Raw genomic sequence first — 24,019 nt, forward strand, 5'->3', positions numbered from 1 at the left:
CTGGAGTTCGGCATCCTTTCTTCCAGAGAACCGGGGAGTTCATGGATTCCCAGGTCATCCTCAATTGTTACACAGTGTGTTACTGTTAAGGAATAAGCAAATCACCTGGCAAGCAATAGAAGAATGAATCCAGCGATGTGGGAGTCACTCCATTACTGTTGATTGTGAGCAAATTCCTCAGCCTCTCTAAGCCTCAGTTGCCTCCTCTTTTAAATGGTGGTACTAGCAGCCTCTATCTCATGGCTTTGTTGTTTAGATGAAGTGTGGTAATGGATATAGAGTGCTGTAGCACAGTACCTGGCTCGGTGGTCACTAAATGTTAGCTTTTATTAGTTACCAGCATCAGTACGTGTGGTGAGAGCCCCCGTGCCTGTCCCAGCTGTTGGCTTATTATAATCACTTTCCTGGAAATAGAAATGTTGAGGTGCCCTGAAATAAGAAAGAAACAAAAACTGTTTCTCAGTGAGGACCTATGATGTGTTTTCTTCTCTCTTTTCCTTTTCCCCCTAAATGATGGAAAAACCAAGAACTTATTCACCCTCAATACTTCAACTGCCTAACTTTTCAAGTTTCTAATCTTTTTTTTTTTTTTTTTTTTTTTGCGGTACGCGGGCCTCTCACTACTGTGGCCTCTCCCGTTGTGGAGCACAGGCTCCAGACGCACAGGCTCAGTGGCCATGGCTCACCGGCCCAGTCGCTCCGCGGCATGTGGGATCTTCCCGGACCGGGGCACGAACCCGTGTCCCCTGCATCGGCAGGCGGACCCTCAACCACTGCGCCACCAGGGAAGCCCTCAAGTTTATAATCTTTTATTGTCTGATTGTATTTTCCTTCTGCAACCCTGCCATGCTAACCAACCTATCTCATTTGAGATGGAAACGAGATAAAGAAATTAATGATTACTAAGTGCTTTGAAAATACAAAGGACTCTATAAATGCCAAAAGTCATTATTGCCTTTCAGTATAACAAAACAGTATAATAAAAATTGATCATAAAATCTCTCTGCTACTATGGTCCGTACTCTTCTTTCAAGTTAAAATTTACAACTATAGCCTGTTTGTTCAAAGCCATGAGGGACATGAAAACAATCCAATCATTTTCTAAAGTAGGTGTCCCTAATCAATTGAACATAAAATGACTCCGGAGACATGAGCAAATCCATTGTGCAAAGTCCATATGAGAATAACACATCATGATCATCATCTAATGATCATGATGATATTAGTAATGACATTACTGACTCTTCCCTCACCTGCAAGCTCTTTGTCTGCAATGAATGTGCTGTTCACATCTCTTCTGCATGTATTTGTTACTTTATATCACTACCCAGTGTTTGTTCCTCTGTGCCCTGCGTCTACTGAATCCCGCGTGCCTAGAACCCGTGCTCCACAACAAGAGAAGCCACCACAATGAGAAGCCCGCGCACCGCAACGAAGAGTAGCCCCCGCTCGCTGCAACTGGAGAAAGCCTGCACGCAGCAATGAAGACTGAACACAGCCAAAAAAAAAAAAGCTGTTTGCTAGTTTTCCTATTATGATTCCATATAGGACAGCATTTTTAAAAAAAAAATTATTGAAGTATAGTCGATTTATAATGTGTTAGTTTCAGGTGTACAGCAAAGTGATTCATATATATAGATTCTTTTTCAGATTCTTTTCCATTATAGGTTATTACAAGATATTGAATATAGTTCCCTATGCTCTACAGTAGGTCCTTGTTGGTTACCTATTATATATATAGTAGTTTAATCTAGCCAGGTATAACTGCCATACCTGGAAGCCCACCTATTTCTTTGTGTTTGGGGAAGCCTGGGGACTTTAGTAGGTTTCTACAAATGAGTAATACATATGGAGTGATTCAAAGAATTGGGTTTCCATTAGAGAGTCTGAACATATTCATGACCCAGGATACAGGGTTGTTTTGAAACCAAATTCATATAAAATTGTTTAACAATTTTGAAATTGACTGCAATTTTAAAAACATTCTGTGATTTTTTGTTTTTATCCCGACACTGCCCTTTGATTTGACAAAGTAATGTTGGCACCTGACACTATTCCTTAACTTTATTAAGTGAGGATAATTAAAAGTTATTTGCGTTCAGTTATTTGCTTATCTGCTTCTTTGATTGTGCTTTCTCTTTTCATCAATACCAATTTTAGTTTCATTTAATCAAACTGGTGAAATAATTAGATAGATAAGACATTTAAAGTAAAACTGATGCATCAACCTTGATAAGACCCTAAGGCCTCTTGGAATATTAACTTCCTTTATCACTGTTCTTCCTATGGTTCACCTTGATTTTTATATGCATTTTAACTTAGTGGGCGTGGGTACTGAGGGAGCTGTTGAAATCAACATGAAATGTCAAAAGGCAAGTAAGGTCAAAATACTTCAATATCTAATATTATGGGAGGAATTCCATAAATATTATAATTTGCTGACATATGTAGAAATTTCATGTACAATGAGAAACTGGGTCAAAAATGATCATTTAGGGCTTCCCTGGTGGCGCAGTGGTTGGGAGTCCGCCTGCCGATGCAGGGGGCGCGGGTTCACGCCCCGGTCCGGGAAGATCCCACATGCCGCGGAGCGGCTGGGCCCGTGAGCCATGGCCTGTGGGCCTGCGCGTCCAGAGCCTGTGCTCCGCAACGGGAGAGGCCACAACAGTGAGAAGCCCGCGTACCGCAAAAATAAATAAATAAATAATAAATAAAATGATCATTTAAAATTACTCAGAGAAAAGGAAAGATGTTGGATTCTTCATTTATTAAACTTCTAATGTAAGCATAATACCTTTCTTACTAGATTCTTGAGAGATCTGAGATCATAGAGTGTTAGACATAGATGAACCGTAAATATGTTAGTCCAACTCTCTCCTCCAGAGGACCAGAGAGGTACACTGATTTTCTCAAAATCTGGTAAGGGAGGGAGTAAAGAGAGAGAAAGCAAGTGAGGGAGTGAGAAATAGAAAATAGCTTCTGGACTCTTAGTGAAAGCTCTTTCCATGACTGATTGACAGGCAAGGAGGGATTTTCACTACTCAGCATCCCAAACTCTCTCCAGTTCTCATTGTGTGAGTATTAGTGTAGAGCCTTAGTGTAAAAACCTTCCCTCCCTCTCTCCATCCCCTGAAAAAGCCAGGTCATGGGCACATGATCCAGCAGATGCTCTCACCTGGGGTTTTGAATCTTGAAGGACTAAAGAAAAAGAGCCTGGGAGGTGAGATGTATAGTGCTGTAATCTACCAGCATTTCTGGCTGTGTCCAGTGACTAGTACACTCTTGCCATGGTGACTAGGACCAACGGTGGCTGCCTTGCCTCCCTACTTTCCCTACCTTATCCAAGCATTCCTCTCCAGACTGTCAATTCTATGAGTTTCCTGATGATTTCCCACTGTCTTTTTCTTTTACCCCAAGAGCTCTGACTGATTCAGAAATCGGTACCACAAAGTGAGCTGCAGGCAACTGACCCTCAGGAAAAGTGATAAAATTGGGAATGGTTGAATGACATTAAAACTCCCCCTTAGAAATACAGTGGCAAAACAGATGCTTAAACCATTGCTTATGGTCACCTCGAATGCTGATTGAGAATATGATTTAAGGAGAACAGTATGAAGGCCATTAAGAGTTCAGTGATGGCCAATGAGATGGCTGCTTCTTATAGTGAATAGCTTAATGGTGAAAAAAGTCACCTGCCTCCGCTGATCTGAGATGGTCAAAGATAAACTCAGACTTTGGTCTGATCCTGTGTGCTGATGAATTACAGTATCAGTGGTATTCACAACCCTGACAGGTTTTTTAGGTGCATGTTGTGGCATTATTGGGTTAGACTGAATGCTGGAAAATTGACATGGAAATATGCGAGAGGATTTAGAGGACCCTAAGAATGCTAAACCCTTAAATCTCGTTGAATCTCCCTTGCAGGCTAAGAAATCTTTCCTAGCTTGTCTAATGAAACGGTCCTTTTCTTGATTGAAGATGCTTTTTCACTTGAGGGAGTTGCCTTGCCAGATGAAGCCAGTTCTCTTCATCCTTCCCCACCAATCCCCAAGATTGTCAGATTTCAGCATGACCCTGGGAGGGGGCTGGCAATGACAAAGTCAAAAGCCAGAGAAGGCCAAAGAACTCCTAGATTTCTAGTTTATATTGGAAAAACTCTGGGAAATCTGTGTGTGAACAGAGTATAAGGATGCTTGATCGAGGATGAGAAATGTAATTTTGGATTGGTCTGGATCCAGTAATGCAAGATTCACTGTAGATTGAGCAGCTATACTGAATCCAAGGGGTGAAGAAGGGAAATGCTCCCAGGAGGCAAAACTTCAAGCCTTACACCTCCCTGGCATTTGACCTGGAGGGAGAGAAGCCCTGAGGCATGGGTCTATACCAATTCATGAGCAGCAGTTAATGGTACGGCCAGATGATTAGGGGCATGGAAGGAACAAGATTCAAGACTGGAGACAAGGAGGTTTCGAGAAAAATGTGAGTGGGCTTCTCAGAGGAAATATTGATGTTCTTTGTGAATGCACACCAAAAAGCACAGTGTGCAGAAGCTTCTTATGTCTGTCTCATTTATTAATCTATCCATTAAAAAATGTTACACTTCATTTTATAGACATAAATATAAACAGCAGCTGCTAAAACAAAAAAACAAACCAAAAAAAACACCCAACATTGTATTGAGAGAAATGCATGCTCAATGAAGTTTAGGTATTAACAGCCCAAGGGGTTCTATCAGGAAGACATTGATTAGGGCCTTCTCTTGGATGGGCTGATTATATTATTTGACGGCCCAACAGTTGAACCCCCGACTAGATTTGAGAATCTTTGTCCTGCTTTCTTGTATAAGGATCTAGAGAGGGACTTCCTTGGTGGTCCAGTGGTAAAGAATCCTCCTTCCAATGCAGGGAACGCGGGTTCGATCCCTGGTCGAGGAACTAAGATCCCACATGCCGCAGGGCAACTAAGCCCGTGTGCCACAACTACTGAGCTCGCACGCCTCAACGAGAGAGCCCGCGTGCTGCAACTAAGACCCGATGCAGCCAAAAATATAAAGAAAATAAATAAATAAACAAGTTAAGAGAAAACTTAAAAAAAATCTAGAGATAAAGGGACCTTCCTAAGATTAGGAAATGGGGAAGGAAGGAAATGAGAGAGAAAAGACAGAACTGGAAATAAAAACCAAATCTCTGTACTCTTGTCTGACGGGCTTGCTGTTGCAGATTATAAAGGATATTTAGGAGGTTACTTGTTAATGGAGATTTGTCTTTTTTTAGAGGAGACAGAAAACTGCCTTGTCTTTTTTTACAATTTATTTGTTTTTTTTGGCTGCGTTGGGTCTTGCTGCTGCGCGTGGGCTTTCTCACGTTGCGGCGAACAGGGGCTTCTCTTTGTTGTGGTGTGCTTCTCGTTGCAGTGAAACTGCCTGGTTTTTTGTTGTTTGTTTGTTTTGTTTTTGTGGTATGCGGGCCTCTCACTGTTGTGGCATCTCCCGTTGCGGAGCACAGGCTCTGGACGCACAGGCCCACCGGCCATGGCTCACGGGCCCAGCCGCTCCGCGGCATGTGGGATCTTCCTGGACCAGGACACGAACCTGTGTCCCCTGAATCGGCAGGCGGACTCTCAACCACTGCACCACCAGGGAAGCCCAAACTGCCTTGTTTTTGAGCTCTTTCTGAATATCTAGAAATCCCCAAATGTGCGAGTCTTAAAAGAAGGTAGCAGCCCAGTTCCCATCAGGGAAGCCAAAGGAGGCAATATTCCCTGTCCCCACCCCTTGGCAAAGAGGATAAACTAGTAAGTGAACTAGCCTCAGCCAATTGGATGCTCCCACCCAGGACTTTGCTCCCAAGGATGTAACCGATGTGTCATGGACATATATACACTAGTAAATGTAAAATAGATAGCTAGTAGAAGCAGCCACATAGCACAGGGAGATCAGCTCGGTGCTTTGTGACCACCTAGAGGGGTGGGATGTGGGGGGAGGGAGACGCAAGAGGGGATATATGTATATGTATAGCTGATTCACTTCGTTATAAGGCAGAAACTAACACACCATTGTAAAGCAATTATACTCCAATAAAGATGTTAAAAAGAAAAAAAAAGAATGCAACCGGAAGATGAAGGCATGAGATTAGAAGCATAGTGAAAGCAGGGCTTTCATCCAGCAGTGGCGTCCTAGTCAGATTGCTCCTGCTGGGTAGCTTTCCTTGATCTCTGCCTTTTTTTTTTTTAACATCTTTATTGGAGTATAATTGCTTTACAATGGTGGGTTAGTTTCTGCTTTATAACAAAGTGAATCAGTTATACATATACATATGTTCCCATATCTCTTCCCTCTTGTGTCCCTCCCTCCCACCCTCCCTATCCCACCCCTCTAGGTGGTCACAAAGCACCAAGCTGATCTCCCTGTGCTATGCGGCTGCTTCCCACTAGCTATCTATTTTACATTTGGGAGTGTATATATGTCCATGCCACTCTCTCACTTTGTCCCAGCTTATCCTTCCCCCTCCCCATGTCCTCAATCTCTAGTAGGTCTGCCTTTTTTAATGAGCCTCATTCCCCAATCTTCCCACTGATTCTCTGCACCAGCTGATAGCCTCTAGTGTGAGATATCTACCCAGGAAAGTTGCTGTGCATGGGCTTCATCAATGAGCTCCCATGTCTTCTAGCTTCTGGTTGGATTTGGCCATTGGAATCCCAACTGGAGAATGGAGGGAGTAGAGTGAAGTCAGAAGATTTATTCTTCTGGTTTCCCATGAGGTTGCCTTGGGCTGGCTGTTCTTCGATAGAAATTCACTGTTCCTGTCAAGATGGCCTACTTTACACAGCTCTCCTTCCAAGTTGTAATGAACCCTTCATCTCTTTGGACCAAGGGAGAGCAACAGTTCCCCTGCTGTTAGCCCTGGGTCGTTGCACGATGCTTTGTGGTTGTGACCCAGCCCCCTTCCAACCCTTTGAAATTTGTTCCTTTGTAAACAAACCCTTTTCAAATTATCCTAATAAGAAGATGTTATCTGTTTGTCAGAAATCTGACTGATATGCCTTCAAGTACATTTATTTTCTGGTTAGCTTTGTGCCAAAGAAATCCAACCATCTTAGCATTCTGAGAGGAGGGGAAAGAAGAAACAAAAGCCCAAAGTTGGGGTCAAAGGTGAAATTTTCAGTCACTGGCAATAAATGAGGCTGAACGTAGCCAAGGAACCCTGTTAGGAAAAAGTTACCTGTGGAAAGGCACAGATAAAAATAGTTCAAAATACACGTAGAGTCTTCAAGCCCAATTCCAGTCACAAAGGGCAATGGCAAACAGCTCATGTAAAAGGGAACTTTTGTTCACAGACATACGATTGCTCAACAGTCAGGCCATTCATTTTTTAAGTGTCTGGACAGTCATTAAGTCCTCCCTTCCTCCCAGTCCCTATAGTGTTTTGCACAAAGGAAAATGTACATTGGTTCTTCCCCATGTCTCCTGCGCAGTTTTCACAGCTGCACCATGTTTGGAATGATGCAGCATGAAAAAGCTATTAATCTAGCGCCACCTAGAGGCACCAAGTCAAACTGCAGGGCTGCCTCCAGCTTAATTATAGGAGTACGTAGTGAAATTTTAAAAACACAGACCAAGGGACTTCCCTGGTGGTCCAGTGGTTAATACTCCACGCTCCCAATGCAGGGGGCCCGGGTCCGATCCCTGGTTGGGGAACTAGATCCCACATGCTGCAACTAAAAGATCCCGTAGGCAGCAACTAAGACCCGGCACAGCCTAATTAATTAATTAATTAAAAAAAAAAAACAGACCATGAAGCAAATAACGGGAATTTTAAATTATGAGGGAAAGTAAATCATCTGGAAAAAGATTGCTGAAAGCCAGGCACTACAGGTTCTGTACACACCATCTCATTTAAACCGCACAATCCTGCAAGTTAGGGGTTATTATCCTGATTTAACAGATGGAGAATCAGAGGCAAAGAATAAACAACTTGCCTAGATGACTCAGGTAACAAGTGGTGAAGCCAGAATTCAAAACCATGTTATCCCAAGCCTATTTTCTAAATGGAGGTGTGTGACACACGCCCCCAGGGGATGCTCAAGACAGTCCATCTTGTTAGTTACGTTTATTCTTTATCTCATCATTTTAAATCTTTTTGTGTATATTTTACAATATGCATAATACATTGGTACAGTAGTACATGCATACAAACATGTACATACACACATATTGCTTCTGCTGGGCAGCTTTTCTCCATCTCTGCCTTTATTTTTTTCTGAAACTCATTCCTCCAGCTTCTCACTGATTCTGTCACCAGCTGAGAGCTTCAAGTGCTAGATATCTACCCAGGAAAGTTGATGTGCATCTGCTTCATCAGGGAGCTCTTATGTCTTCTGGCTTCTGGTTGGTTATGAATGAGGATATGTGATCTACAAGTTTGAAGACTACATGCTCTTTCAAAAGGCAGTATAGGGCTTCCCTGGTGGAGCAGTGGTTGAGGGTCCGCCTGCCGATGCAGGGGACACGGGTTCGTGCCCCGGTCCGGGAAGATCCCGCATGCCGCGGAGCAGCTAGGCCCGTGAGCCATGGCCGCTGAGCCTGCATGTCCCGAGCCTGTGCTCCGCAACGGGAGTGGCCACAACAGTGGGAGGCCCACGTACCACAAAAAAAAAAAAAAAAAAGGCAATATAGTGTAGTGATTTGGAGCATAGATTCTGGAACTAGACTGCACGTATTCCAACCTCAGCCCTAACACGTTTTAGCAAACTTTGGGTAACAACTTCTCTGTACCTCAGTTTTCTCTTCTGTAATAGGAAAATTTAAATAATTAAGACATAGAATGCTTGACCAATGTCAGCACAAACAAGAGTATAATAATCTAAGCCATTACCATCACATTACATGAGCCTTAAAAGTTGTCATCTAGCAGGCTTCCCTGGTGGCACAGTGGTTGAGAGTCCGCCTGCCGATGCAGGGGACAGGGGTTCGTGCCCTGGTCCGGGAAGATCCCACATGCCTCGGAGCGGCTGGGCCCGTGAGCCATGGCTGCTGGGCCTGCACGTCCAGAGCCTGTGCTCCACAACGGGAGAGGCCACAGCAGTAAGAGGCCCGCGTACCGCAAAAAAAAAAAAGTAGTCATCTAGGAAATTACCTAGTCATACAAATACTGCCAAATACCCGTCACAACTCTCCTTTTGGAATTGTCTCCTGAGTTAGTTTGTGAGTCACCGGAGATCATCAAATCTGTGTCTTTATAGTCAACTCTTTGTCACCCCAAAGCATATTTTTTTCTTGAAATTCTTTTATATTTTTCATCAATTTAAGTTCCAAATTATTCTTCAGAACAAATCTATTTTCTAAATCTAATACAAGTACAAAGATTTAGGATTTTCCTTCTATGGTTTTTTACAAGAACATACCTCAAGCTTTGGAGTCTCTTCCAAAAGAGTCAAAGCACGTTCCCAGCAATTTCAGCAATGCTAGACTAAGTGACCTCCCAAAGAAGGAGAAATTTCATTTGGATGTCAAAGTTTTGTCTCACAAAAATAATGCTCATATTCCTGCAAAAATAACCATTTTATTAGAACATAGTGTACTGTAGGGATTCCAGTCACCAGTGTCAAATAAAACTAAGTTTGATTCCTGGTTCGATATTTGCTAATAGAATCACTTACAGATCAATAACATCTAAAAAGTGATTTAATGATTCCTTGTTTGTAGGTTTGAGATGGGAGATGAGCTCAGTGAGGTAGAGAGCCAGATGGTGTAGGCTGTTGTTAGGACTTTGGCTTTTATTTTGAAAGAGAAGGGAAGCCATTGGAGAGTCTTGAAAAGGGGAAGGCATATCATGCCCTTAAAAGGATCATTCTGTTGTGAAAACTGTTAGAATGGAAGCAGGGACACCAATTAAGAAGTGATGGAAGGGCTTCCCTGGTGGCACAGTGGTTGAGAGTCCGCCTGCCGATGCAGGGGACACGGGTGATGCAGGGGACACGGGTTCGTGCCCCGGTCCAGGAGGATCCCACATGTCGCGGAGCGGCTGGGCCCGTGAGCCGTGGCCGCTGAGCCTGCGCGTCCGGAGCCTGTGCTCTGCAACGGGAGAGGCCACAACAGTGAGAGGCCCGCGTACCACAAAAAAAAAAAAAAAAAAAAAAAAAGAAGTGATGGAAGTACTCCAGGTGACAGGTGATGGTGTTTTGGAGCAGGGAGGTAATAATGGAGGTGATGAGACATGAGGAGTTTGCAGATATATTTTATAGCCAAAAGGGATAATGTAGGTAAAAGGCCTCAATCAGGTATCTGGTATACAGTAAAACCAATAAAGAGACACAATCATTACTACTTTATGCTTAAAACTTATACGGATAGCCAGTTTGTTCAGGAATATTATGAACTAGGATCTTCTAACATATACTCTTCCTAACATATTTTAATTTTTCCTAAATAGGCAGATGGCAAAGTCCCAAGTCTTAGGGTCTTGTAGCCAGACAGGATGGGTTCAAATCTTGACTCCACCACTTACTAACTGACCATAAGCAAGGTACTTAATCTTTCTGTACCTCAGTGTCTTCATCTGTAAAATGGAGAGACTCAATAAAATATACCGCAGAGAGTTTTGTGAGGATTCAATAAGTTATTGTATGTACTTAGAAATATGCCTGCCACATCATAAATACTCATTATACATTAGCTATTATGGTTGTCAGCTTCTATTAGTTTTTCTGTTTATTATTTTTCATTTCAAACCTTTTTGTTTTGATTGAAAAAGCAAATTGTGTTTATTATTAAAAAATTAAAGCCATATAGATATGTATGAATTAGAAATTACAAGGCCCCTGAAATTCCACACCCCAGAGGTAACTACTACTGCATAGCACAGTAAAGGTTAGTCCATATTTTTACCTATGTGTATATCATACCTATCCATGTATTCATATCTATTAATTTACTTTTATATAGTAGAAAAATGCTCTGCATATTATTTTGCAACTTATTTTATCACTTAAAATTTGGTCTTAGAGATCTTCCAGTATAAGTACACGTAAAACTATTGTACTGATTTTCATGGTTGCGTGGTATTCTGTTGTATGTAAGGCTGATAATTTACTTCTTATTCGTTAGCTTACTGAAGTCATTTAGGTGTCTTTAATTTTTTTCTTAAACAATGCTGCAATAAACATCCTTGTACATATTTTTGGTGCAAATCTGTTTATTTCTGTAAACTCTGTAAAAAAAATTTCTGTAAAAAAATTCTGGAAGCACTTATCTACAGAAGTGGTTATGATGAGTAAGAATTATATGCCTTTTAAATATATATATACATAATTTATACTGCCAAATTGCCTTTTGAAAAGGTCATACCTTTTCGAATTCCCACAGACTGTAAATAAATGTGCTTTTTTCTCCTGCTGACTAGATACTGGCGATCTTCTCGATCCTTGCCAACCTAATAGGCAAAATAAATTTTATTCTTTTATTTGCACTTTTAATAGTATATTGCCTTTTCAAATGTTTAAAATTTGGATTTTTTTTGTACAAGCTCCCTACGTTTGTCCATTGAGGGGGGTCTTTTTATTTATTTTTTTCCTTTTCTTATCTTTCGAATTTGAAAAAGGCAAGCCATAGGCGGAGAAAAATTATCCGCAATACATAAACTGACAGAGGACACTAGATGTTTACCCAAAAGAAGTTTGAGCATTTGTCCACAAAAACCCCACGAATATCCATAGCAGCTTTGTTTTTTAGAACCCCAAACTGGAAATGACCCAAATGTCCATCAACAGGTAAATGGATAAATAAAGGTATATCCATAAAAATGAACAAATTACCGATACACACAACATGAAATAATCTCAAAAACATTATGCTGAGTGAGAGAAACCAGACACAAAAGAAACTGTACAAAAGACAATACTAATCTATGACCGATGAAAACTCAAAATGGTGGTATTTTTCTAGAAGGTAGAAGTGGGGGAGGGAAATACATATCTGGCTTAAGGCGGTGGTTAAATGGTATAAGGATATATACCTCTGTCAAAGCCTATCAAAGTATACACTTAAAATGTGTGCATCTATTTTATGTAAATTATGCCCCACTCAAGTTGACTTAGAGATAAAAAAATTGTTTTGTTTCTAATTAAAACATTTTCATTGTGTATTAAAGTACAGAAAATAGTATAATAGTCACTCACGCACCACCACTCATTGAAAAGATGTTGACCTTTTGCCATATTTGTTTGAGATCTCTGTTCTTTTGAAAGAAGCAAACCATTACTGATACTTATGAAGTTTCACTGTTCATCCCTCACCCTTCCTTCCTGTTCCAGAGGAAATGACTCTCCCTAATATGACGTTCATCATTCCCATGAATGATCAAATTGTATATGTGTATGTCTTTATACAAATATTTTATTTATCATGTATTTAAAACTTTTAAGATAAAATAGCAACATAGAGTACATTTTTCATTTTTCTCAACATTAAGTTGTTGAGAATTCCTCATGTCCATACATGTAAAACTGGTTCATTTATTATAACTGCTATATGATATTCCTCTATGTGAATAAACAGTCTATCCATTCCTCTACTGATGGATATTTAGGTTATTTCCACTTTTTTCTTTGGGACAGGTTATCTTTTCAACTTTAGTTTTGGCAATTTTTTTTTTTTTTTGGCCATACTGCATGGCTTGTGGGATCTTAGTTCCCTGACCAGGGATTGAACCTGGGCCACGGCAGTGAAAGCACCAAGTCCTAACCACTGGACTGCCAGGAAACTCCCTGGCAAATTATTTTCTAATGTGATTGTACTAATTTACACTCTCAGTAGCAAGTTTCCTGTATTCCTAAATACACTTATTAATGTTATTATTTTTGCCAATAATGTGAATATAAAATGTTATATCATTATTCCTTATTTTGCATTCTCCTCATTTCCAGTAAGTTTAAACATCTTTTTATATGTTTACTGACCATTTGAATTTTTATCTCTGTTAATGCAATACCCTTTGCTCATTTTTTATTTCTTATATTTTTGTCTTTTTCTTATTGATTTGTTGGTATTCTGTGCATGTCCTGAATACTAGATCCTTTATCCATTAAATTGTCCATAATCACATTTACCAGTCTTTTCCTTTACTGCTTCTGTAAACTACTTATGCTTTTCCGTGAGTTAATCCCTTGCTACACAGAGTGTGATCCATAGACCAGTAGCATCAGTATCATCTGGGAACTTATTTTAAAAATGCAGATTCATAGGGCCCCGTCTAGATCACTAAATTAGAATCTGAATTTTAACAAGACCAGTAGATGATTTGTATGTGCATGAAAGATTTTTAAATACTAGATTAAATGATTAAGAAAAATGCAAATTTTCCTCCAGGGGTAATAGCCCAGTAATCCCCACCTGGCTTCTGCTGCTTCTTAATAAATAAAACTTTCGCTTTGGACCTGTATGTCCTCAATTCATATATCCTGGAGCTGCACTACAAAATTTCAGAAATCAAAGAAGCTATTAGAATCTGATTTGTAAATTTGGATGTTTATGGGATTTCATAGAGAGGTTTTCAAAGTGGGCATACCTGTTTATCTGATTCCAAAGAGAGAAATAAACAGCAATGGCAGCCGCTTTATGATACAATTCAAAATGCAAGCCTTGGAAATTTTGTTGAATGCTGTCAAGAAAGGAACTAGTTCAGCTAGGATGCATAACCCGTCAAATGTCTTCCTTGTTCATAGATGCGTCTATTTTTAGTTGACACAAAATGCTCCAGAAATGAGTAACAACAAGAATTAATAGGGGAAATTGCCAAGAGTTGTGTGTGTTGTCAGACTGTGATGATTTCTGTATATCAGAATGATTTCCTGAGGCACGTATAAGTGGTTGGCCATGTATGAAGGGGGCACCAAAGAGCACATGACCGCAGTCATAAAATTTTACTTTCGATTTCCCTGCCTTCAACACGACGGAGGTAACTCCACAGGCTGAAACCCTCTGGCTACAGGGATGTGGCAGAGGTATTTCCTACTCACTGAATGTCAGGGGCGTTCTCACATTCCTCTACCACCCTGCAGTCTGGAGCACAGAACACTAGATCTGGCTAATGGGTTGTAAGAAGGAGAAACGTGTCCCCGCTGGTCTGAAACATTTAGTTCCCTGCTTCAGCTCCCTCTTGGCCTGCTACAGCCACTGAAGAGGTCAGGAGTCACGTAGGGTGCAACTACAAGATAGTTGAATTAGTAGCCTGGGTCTCTGAATGACCAGGTGGAGCAGACCACCCCCCACCCCGGCCACTGACCCACATTGGACATAACCCATAAGTGGGAAAGAAACTTTTGTTGGTGTTAAGCCACTGAGGCTTGGGTGTTTTTTGCATTGCAGCATAGCCTGGGTTACAGTAAGCATAGCCTGACTGATACAGTAAGCATAGCGGACTCTGCCTTATTAACATTGTTGCGTGTTACTCTATACCAGGCACCAAGCAGTAAGTTCTACCTGTTACCGAGACAAGCTTGCTCTGCTCGCTGCACAACAGGCCAATAAATCGGAGACAAGGTGTTGAGGCAAGGAATACGACGTTATTAAGAAAGCTAGCAGACCGAGAAGATGGCAGACTAAAGTCTCAAAATAACCATCTTATCGGGGTTTGGATGTCAGTTTCTTTTGTAGCACAGAGAGGGGGAGGAGATGAGGAAGTAAAGTAAAAAGGCCATAAGTTTTGCAAATGTCCCATGGAATCGCCAGCCTCGGGGAGGGGATGTGCTAATTTCTTCTTTCTTGCAGCCATCCACAGGTGGAGCAGGGTCTGGATGTTTCCCTGAACAAAGGCACTTTGGTTTAACATTCAGGCAGAAGGGCAGGGTTCCCCGAGGCAGGTCATTATGTATAGACAGTATCCTTTTAGTGAACAAAAGCAGTGGATAGCAAAGGTTAAAGTAAAAGAAACAGATCCAACATGGAGTCTGATTTGGCTCTTCCCTGTTACATACCTAGTACCTCACAACAACCTTCTGAGATAGACAATCGTATTATCCTATATTACATGACATGTATGATAGATAGCTATATCGTATGTATCAATAATATGTAGATTATTGTCTCTATGTATATGTGTGTGTATATATGTGTGTATATATATATATATATATATATAGCAGTAGTATATTGTGAAAGGACGCTTTCTTCCTTTCCTCTTGTTATGCTGGAAGTAGTGTCTCTTCTTTTTTTTTTTTTTTTTTTTTGCGGTACGCAGGCCTCTCACTGTTGTGGCCTCTCCCGTTGCGGAGCACAGGCTCCGGACGCACAGGCTCAGCGGCCATGGCTCATGGGCCCAGCCGCTCTGCGGCATGTGGGATCCTCCCGGACCGGGGCACGAACCCGTGTCCCCTGCATCGGCAGGCGGACTCTCAACCACTGCGCCACCAGGGAAGCCCTAGGGTCTCTTCTTGCTAAAGCCAGTCCCTCCATATGGGATCTGGATGCCATCTCTTCCTCCCTTACGTTAGTGATTATTCCTTCACTCTCCTGAATCTGTGTTTTCTCCTCTTCTATTCAGTTTGCCCCTGAGCATTCCCAAGTCTCTCCAGCCTTTGTGAAGGGCTTCCATCTGCCTCCCTTCCTCCTCCAACTGTGCTCTCCCTCTCTCCTGTCCCACCTCTATCTCCTGTCTCTAAAGTGTTCACCCTCACTTCTTTCCCTCAGCATTCCCCACTCTGCAACTACCATCCATACAATACGGTTCTTCCTCCATCAATCTACCAAACAGCTATTTTCAACACCAGCGATGATCTCTGTGTTGCTAAATTCAGTGGACAGTTTTCACCTTACTTCATTTCTCAGCATCACTTGACAAGATTGCCCGCACTGTCCTGTTGAAACCTCATGCTATAGGCTTTTCCCCTCTGGTCACTGTCTCCTTTACAGCTTCATCATCTGTTCCTGGGTGATTAAATTTTAGTCTTCATCACAACTCATCCTAGCCTCTCTTTTCTTCTCATCCTATAGTCACCTTGCCATCTTTCACCTAGCAGTCTTTACCAAAGCTGCTATCACTATGTACACCCAGGCATCCTCCAAATGGATCCCTCCACCTGGAGTTTCTGCTCACCAATTGCCCACTCAGTTCTGTGCCTCCACTTTGATGTCTTAGTGTGGACAAGGCTGGACTGTCAAGTTCTCTCCCCTCTACTTACTTAACGTCAACCCTTCCTGCTTCTTCCTCTGCGTTCCCCGTCTCAGTAGACAGGGTCACCGTCCACCTATTTGCTTATTTGGGAACCTGGGAATAGGGTTGCATTAATTCCTCTGGGAGTGCTCAGCAGGAAAATGTGCTTAACTATATTTTGAAATAAAAAAACAAACTAAAGCATATCATAACTAAAGTAAGTCTTTTAAATTCTGATTTTCCCACAGTGACTATTATGATGCTTTTAAAAAGAATATCAAATCCTCTCCAAAATAATTTGGGGCCCCTTCTTTTGCTGTTGCTCCAGGAGCTCCTGCCCTGCGTTGGAGTCAATAGTCAGACACCATTTCCTGTTGATTCTCCCTCCCAAAATATTTTCAAATCTGTCTGCTCCTCTCGGGCGCCAATGCACTGTATCTAAAGCCAGCGTGACGCTTGTCTGAATTTCTGCGATAGACTCTGAACCCTCCTCCCTGCTCCAAACTCTTTTCCACAAAGCAGTCACGCAGAATGATTGCAGGAATACACATAACTGTTCCCATCAATCCACTGCTTAAAAACCCTCAGTGGCTTCCCATTGTCCTCAGGATAAAATCTCAGATTTGTAACAGGCCCAAGATCCTGCCACTTTGCCATGAGCCAGTGTCACCTCTTTGAGCACCTGGAAAGAGCCAAGCTCCTTATGTGCCTTTGCAGGTGATTTACTCTTTGCTCAGAGCTCACATCTTCTAGCTTCTGTCTCCTCAGTTCTTAGATTTAATGTCCTTTCTTCAGATAAGTTTTTCTTAACCTCTCACATCAGGTCTGTGCTCCTTGTTAAAACACTTTCTTAGTAACCCTCACTTGCTTTGTAAGTAAACGATTATTTGTATATTATTGGATAGTTTAATCTCCCCTCCTAATTTGAATGCAAATTCCCTGAGGAAGTCAGTACACACTCCAGTACACACAGGAATTCAGGGATCCTTGAATCCAGCTTTGTCTGATTTTAGAGCCCATGCCCACAACCACCACCTGTACATATATCTACTCATCCTGGAAGATGGCATTTTGCCTCTTTGTTTTACGACGGCCAAGTATTGATGCATGGGAAGCTAAGTGTCAACTGAAAAAAATAAAAAGATAAATCACAACCTAAAAGTTGAGAATTCTGTTTTATTTGGCGGACAAAACTGAGGACTTAAACCCAGAAGACAACCTCTCAGGTAGCTCTGAGGGTCGGCTCTGAAGAGATACGGGAGGAGGAGCCACGATATGTAGGAGTTTTGCAATGAAAATCAAAAGATTAAGTAGACATCTCAAGTTACTGAATTTAGCTCTTTTCTGTGTATGGGAAGATGCAAGAATCTGGGCTCATTGAAATCATTCCTTTGATTTGCACCTTAGCTACCTAGGGCCAGCTATTTAGGGGCCTTTTCTTTCCCATCCTGAGTCCCCTCGGGGTGCACCTTTGGAGGTGGCTGCAGTGGCTGAGAGCTTGGCAGCTGGCGTCCCCTTTGTCTCCATTCTGAGTTCCCTCAGGACCCAACTATCGGTGACTTCGGGGGCTGGTAGTGCCTGATGGCTTAATGACCATCCTTTGTTTGTTAATATGGCAGGCAATATTTTTCCTTCACATAAGAAACTAGAAAAATGTGACATCTCTGGCCGAATTCTAGAACAGTGATATTCTGGTGTTGGTGAATCTCTTCGTGCAAGTTCTGTCTGTAGCAGATTGCACACCTCAGCCTCCTCTTTCTGTGGAAGGAGGGGCGGGGGTCTGAGGGGTGTTCAGATTACCAGCAGGACTGCTAAACTGGACCCCGGTTCTCCCACTGTATAATCTTCACATCCATAAACGGGAGTAACATTAACCACCTTGCAGGGCTGTAGCAGGACTCATTCATCTAATACGTATTTAATGGGCATCTAGTATATGCCAGGTTTGGGGTTGGGTGATGGGGATACAAATAGGACTTAGGATGTTTAGCAGAGTGCCTATCTCATTTAGTTATACACGGTCACTGTTAGTAGTATTAACACAGCTGTGTGTTGACGTTTGCCTGTGTCACGTAGCTTGAGTGAGAGGGGATGTGATATTTGTCACGTTCGTCACTATCCGGACGCGGGACCTGGGGAGCCTGGGTCTCCACCAACGTAAACGCGTACACTCCGGGGACATTACCGCGCGGCGTGACTGCCCCTCCTCTCCGGGCCACCAGAGGGCGCGCGGCCTCTACCGCAACCGCCCCCTACGTCTGCGTCTGCGTCTGCGTCTGCGTCTGCGCCTGCGTCTGCGCCTGCGCTGCGCCGGCCGCCCGCCCCCCTCCCGCAGGCGCCCGCTCCGCCTCGCTGTGGAACGCTCCGCCTCCGTTGCCCGTAGCGGCTGTCTGTTGACTTCCGGGAACGCGGGAGTCGCCGATGCTCAGAGGGTCGCTTTGGGGTTCCAGGGGGATTCCAGGGTCGGCTTCGGGGCTGAGGCGCTGCCTTAGGCCCCACCGAGTCTCCCCCAACCCCTTCCCGGCCCAGGCGCAGGCTCCCCTTAGCGTCTTTCGGCATGAGGGAACCCGAGGAGGTGGTGCCCGGTGAGTGACACCCGCGGCGGTGGCGGCGGCCGGGAGGGAAGGCCGGCGGGCGGGCGGGCGGCCAGGCCCCGCCTCCGGGCCGGCCCCATCGGGGGACAGGCCCGGGCCGCGGCGGCCTGACTTTGGTCGGAGCTCTGGACGCGCCCCCGTGGGCGACTGAGGGGAGAGGAAAGAAGGGGAGGGACGGAAGGGCGGACTACGGGGAAGGGGGTGCTGGTCTTTCGTCTTCTAATTCTTTTAAAATAAGTTTGCGATGAGTTTCTCGAAGGCGGGGGAAGTTTCTACCTCCCTATGAGCTTCCCAGAGTACTTCCTTCGAGGTCTTCAGAACCCGTTTGTGTATTGAACGCAGTAAAGAGTGAGTGACCAGGGGGAGTGGGGTAAAAGAGGATGGGGAAAACGACTTGGAGAAAGGAGGGAGCCGTTAGCGAGTGGTTTTTTAAGACTTTTCCTCTGAGCTCCAGAAATAACCTTTGGCATTGAGACCCGGTACCGCGTACGTATTGTGTAACAGAAATAGAAGTTTCACGAAACAGTACTTGCTGTAGATGCGCTCAGATCTTTTCTATAATACATTCTCTTAAAAATGGTCACTGTGACCCACTAAGTTGATTTTCTGACCTACCAATGGGTCACGACCAACAGTTTGAAAAAACACTGGATTAGAGCAGAATCATGTATTCACTGAAATATGTATTGCGTTTCTGCCATGCTCTTGGGCTCAAACATGGTTAAATTCCTGCCTCAAATTCACAGCTTAGTGAGAGATTCAAGAAACTAAACAAAATGACAGGATCGTTTGACAGTAGTTGCCAGGGGGCCAGAGCAGAGCCGCCAAACCCTGGCTTGGGGTGAAGGTAACGGGGAAGGCTTCCTGGGAACCCAGAGCAGGACAAAACAGTTAAAATTATTCATTCTATAAAAACTAGAGCCTGTTCGAGAACCTGGCCTCCTAAATGTCAATTATCAGTTTGAACTGACACACCTCACAGTTGTTCTCAGAAGGTTTTCCACAGTGGCTAGTCTCTTGAGCATTAATAGTTATTATTAATAATTGTGTTTGCTATGTTTTTCTTTCTGGTACCCGTTTAGTTTCTTTATGTGTGATCATCCTCCTTGAGATTTCCTCAAAAGCTGGGTCTGGCCTCCTATTTGTGTGTGTGTGTGTGTGTGTGTGTGTGTGTGTGTGTGTGTGTGTGTGTGTGTGTGTGTGTGTGTGTGTGTGTGTGTGTGTGTGTGTGTGTGTGTGTGTGTGTGTGTGTGCGCGTACATGATCTCTCTCCAAAATGGTACTGGACTAAAATAGTTTGTGAATACTCCTCCCATCAGGTAGCATTTAATTTAAGAATGTAAAAATCTCAACATCCTGCGTCCTCACGATGTTAATGATGAAACTCAATACTGTCCTGTTTCTGTGTGTGGAGAAAAGCCCTCAGTCAAGGGCTAGACCATGAGGTGTTTACCAGCGTGAGGGGGGCATTGAGTGTATCAGCTCATTCCAGGGAGTAGATGGTCCACCTCGTGACAGCAGGACTCTTAGTCATTGTGACAGTATATTTCTTACTTTACACCAGTAAATGAATAATACATAATTAATTTATTAGATTTCATAAATAAAACTAGAATGAAGTCTGAGGAATAAAACTGAGTTAAGATGAAAGAAGGAGGGCATAGACAGTGCTGGAGCAGAAGCCAAGCTGTTGGGAGACAAGAGATCTGTATAGATAAATTACTGGAAAAATATTTTAGTTAACAGGCAACATAATAAAAGTTGTGAAATCCAAACTCTCATATATTTGCAGATTCGGGTGCTGTGTTTACGTTTGGGAAAACTAAATTTGCTGAAAATAATCCCAGCAAATTCTGGTTTAAAAATGATATACCTATATATCTTTCATGTGGAGATGAACATACTGCTATTATTACAGGTTAGTGTTAAAATCTTAAATGAAGATAGTAATACTTAGAGAATCCTAAGTATTATAAATGTGCTGTGTTTGAAACATGTTGAAGATATACAGAAAGTGGAGGTTTTTTTTACTTTGCCAGATAATTCTTGACAAATTGATTTATCAAGAGTGACTTCTAAGTTCCCTTAGTATATTTAAGTGTGATTTTTCTATACATATTACTTTCTTAGAATAAATCTATTTGAATTTATCAATATAATCAAAAAATTATTACTGTATAATCTTAGAAACTTTTTTTGTGTGTGTGTGGTATGCGGGCCTCTCACTGTTGTGGCCTCTCCTGTTGCGGAGCACAGGCTCCGGACGCACAGGCTCAGCGGCCATGGCTCACGGGCCCAGCCGCTCCGCGGCATGTGGGATCTTCCCAGACCAGGGCACGAACCCGTGTCCCCTGCATTTGCAGGCAGACTCCCAACCACTGGGCCACCAGGGAAGCCCTTAGAAACTCTTTACACCTAACAGAATATGGCTATAGGTAGATGGGCAAGGGAGCCTGTTTCAACACAGAAAAGCAATGACAGTGTTTAAGTACAGCATTTTTATTGCTTTGTGATGACTTCTTCTCACATTATGTTGCAACCGCTTCGATTTATTATTTCTTTTTCCTTCCCACCAGGAAATAATAAGCTTTTCATGTTTGGCAGTAACAACTGGGGTCAGTTAGGATTAGGATCAAAATCGACTGTTAACAAGCCAACGTGTGTCAAAGGTTTGGGGTCTTTTCTTCTTTATCACTTTAAATACTTAAAGTGTATAAAGTACTTTTATATTGATTGTGTAATTCTTTAATATATTATAAATAATAAAGTCTTTAGTTCTTTATTTTCTGAGATTTACTTGAATATTATTGGCATTTAACTTTATTTTTCATGTGATATTCAGAACTAGTTTTATATGTTAGGGTCTAAAAATCATATTGATTTTAAACCCAGAGACCACAAAGGAAGTAATGATTCTACAGTATTGCACTTGAACATCCTTTTTTTTTTTTGGCCTGTTTGTAAACCAACTTAAATATTACTGTTACTGTATATACAGAGAACAAACAATATGATATGTTAGGATTTCGAGCTCTGTCTCATTTGTTTGAGTTGTGGACATTATGGTTCTGTTGGTTTTATAAAACACACTTTACCCTGCTGTGTATAGTTAGCAGCTGTGCTGAAGAAAATATTAGAACTAGGAGTTGATTAGTACTAGTGTTCTTACAAGTACAACAGGACAAAATATTTCAAATCAGGATTGTCCCAGAAAATATGAGACATATTACATCTTTACAAAGCTTTCTCGCCATTATGTGCAAAAGCTTCTGTTTGGTTATAACCTATGAACATCAGCTATACTTGAATGGTGATGGAGATTCCTTGGGATATGACAAGAGCAGGATTCTTTATCTTTGTAGCCAAATTTTTAATTTCAGCTCAAAATTTCAGTGTAATTTATCATATGCATGCTATTTATAGATATTGCTGTGGAACTGTTGAAGTATTCCACTCGGTCAAAAAGTATTTACTGAGCACAGTCTACTAAACCCTTGGGTTTATTTACAGTGCCTATGATCCTTACTCTCAAATATCTAATCAAGCTAACAGGATTGTCTAGACTATGAGATCCTTGAGACCAGGGACTCTGTCTTAGTGATCTTTGTAGCCCCTATGCTAAGAGCTTAGGAGATGTTCTGTAAAAGTTTTTAATATGTAAATGAATGAATGAAGAACTTTAACATAGGTGTATGCCTATGAATATTGGACTTAGTGTTTTGTGGGGCAGGTAGAAAGTAAGCTTGATGATGGTGATGGCAGATTAGGGAATAGATCAGGTTGGTGAAGAGGCAGCAAAACAATGCAGTGGATCTCAGCACATGTTAATTACTTGTGGAGTTTTAAATAATATATAGATGCCTAGGCTTTACCTCAAGCCTACTGACTCAGATTCTCCAGGGGTGGGGCTGAGCTATTTGTATTTTTTTTCAAAGCACCATTGGTTACTATGATGCACAAGTCCTTGCAAAAACTTTTGCTTTATTAGTTATGAACATTGACTTTGGAGTCAGACAAGCCTGGGTTTAAATCTGTGCTACCACTTGGTTATCATTTGACCTGGATTATTTGTCATTTCCATAATCATAAAATATCTTGTCATATTTTTATATTTTTAGCTTTAAAACTGGAAAAAATGAAATTTGCTGCCTGTGGAAGGAACCACACCCTAGTTTCAACAGGTATAGTATTCAATCTGTATGACTTCCTGCCCAATTTGAGGACTGAGGTCTCACTCCTGTAACATTTGTGACTTTGTAAAATTAATAGAAATGGTAACTTGGCAACAGTAAGATTAGGATTTTTAAAAAATGTAAATGGTTAGTATACTTGTTTGCCTGTGAAAATATGCAGATAAATGTCAAGTGACTGAAGAAAAAGCTTCTTTTCTTGGATTATGTCAAGGGACAGCATCTCCTTACCTGTGTGCACACCTCAGGGGCCGCTTGCTCCTGATCTTGCTCTTCCCTCTTCTTTTCTGAGGGTGAGTGGAAGCCCTCCCCAAAAGACTATTGATATGAGTTAGCACAATTCCAATCAAAATCCAAACAGGGTGTGTGTGTGTGTGTAGAAATTCACAAAGTGGTTCTAAAGTTTATATGGAAAAGCAAAGGACCTAGAATAGCCAAAAGAATTTTGAAAAGACCAAAATTGGAGGGCTAGCACTACCTGATTTCAAGACCTACTGTAAAGCTACAGTGATCAAGACAGTGTGCTAGCAGTGAAGACAGACAGAGATGAATGGAACAGAACAGAATCCAGAAATAGACCCACATGTTTATGCCCAAGTAATATTTGACAAAGGTGCCAAGGCAGTTCAGTGGAGAAAAGGTAGTCTTCAGCAATCCTGCTGGAACAATTAGACATCCAGGCCCTGACCACCGAGCAGTCTTTCCTACTTCCTTTCCCACAAACACAGCTTCTTCTGTCTTCAGGCTGTTCTCACTGCTTCGGCCCCTGCCTCACCTCTCTGCCCTCACTCATACTTTTCCTTTGCTGAAATGTCTTTTCTCTTTCTCTTACTTAGATTCTTGTCTCTTAAGATCCAGTATAAGTCTTACTTCATCCATGGAGCTTTTTGTGACTATTCAACTTTTTCCTTATGTCATTCTCTGAACTGCTTCAGCATACCACCAACTCTGGTTTGTTCCATATGTGTTAAATTGTGTGGTTCAATTCCATGTGGCCTTGTAGTATCTTCCATTTGAAACCTAGTCTTATTTCCTCAATTAGGTTTCATTTTTTCTAAAATAATATCTAGTTTTAAATTTTTACTGATTC

The 24,019-nt window shown here is 42.0% G+C and overlaps 1 protein-coding gene across 17 annotated transcripts in view; it reads left to right on the forward strand.

The window, feature by feature from the left end:
- RPGR (retinitis pigmentosa GTPase regulator) overlaps positions 1–24,019 on the forward strand; it is a 268,816-nt gene that overhangs the window by 187,979 nt on the left and 56,818 nt on the right. For 8 of the 17 annotated variants that reach the window (XM_060138689.1, XM_060138690.1, XM_060138691.1 and 5 more), the window contains exons 1-4: positions 18,688–18,730; positions 20,532–20,657; positions 21,316–21,408; positions 22,858–22,920. The exons of 1 other annotated variant lie outside the window; for it this stretch is intronic. In XM_060138689.1, the coding sequence (XP_059994672.1) occupies positions 18,703–18,730; positions 20,532–20,657; positions 21,316–21,408; positions 22,858–22,920 (310 nt within the window). In that variant the 5' untranslated portion in view covers positions 18,688–18,702. Of the gene's footprint in view, positions 1–18,543; positions 18,731–18,950; positions 19,088–20,531; positions 20,658–21,315; positions 21,409–22,857; positions 22,921–24,019 lie in introns of those variants that run through there. 8 more of the 17 variants (XM_060138677.1, XM_060138681.1, XM_060138679.1 and 5 more) reach the window with 5 other exon arrangements.

Source organism: Lagenorhynchus albirostris, chromosome X (genome assembly GCF_949774975.1).
Source record: "Lagenorhynchus albirostris chromosome X, mLagAlb1.1, whole genome shotgun sequence".
Lineage (NCBI taxonomy): Eukaryota > Metazoa > Chordata > Mammalia > Artiodactyla > Delphinidae > Lagenorhynchus > Lagenorhynchus albirostris.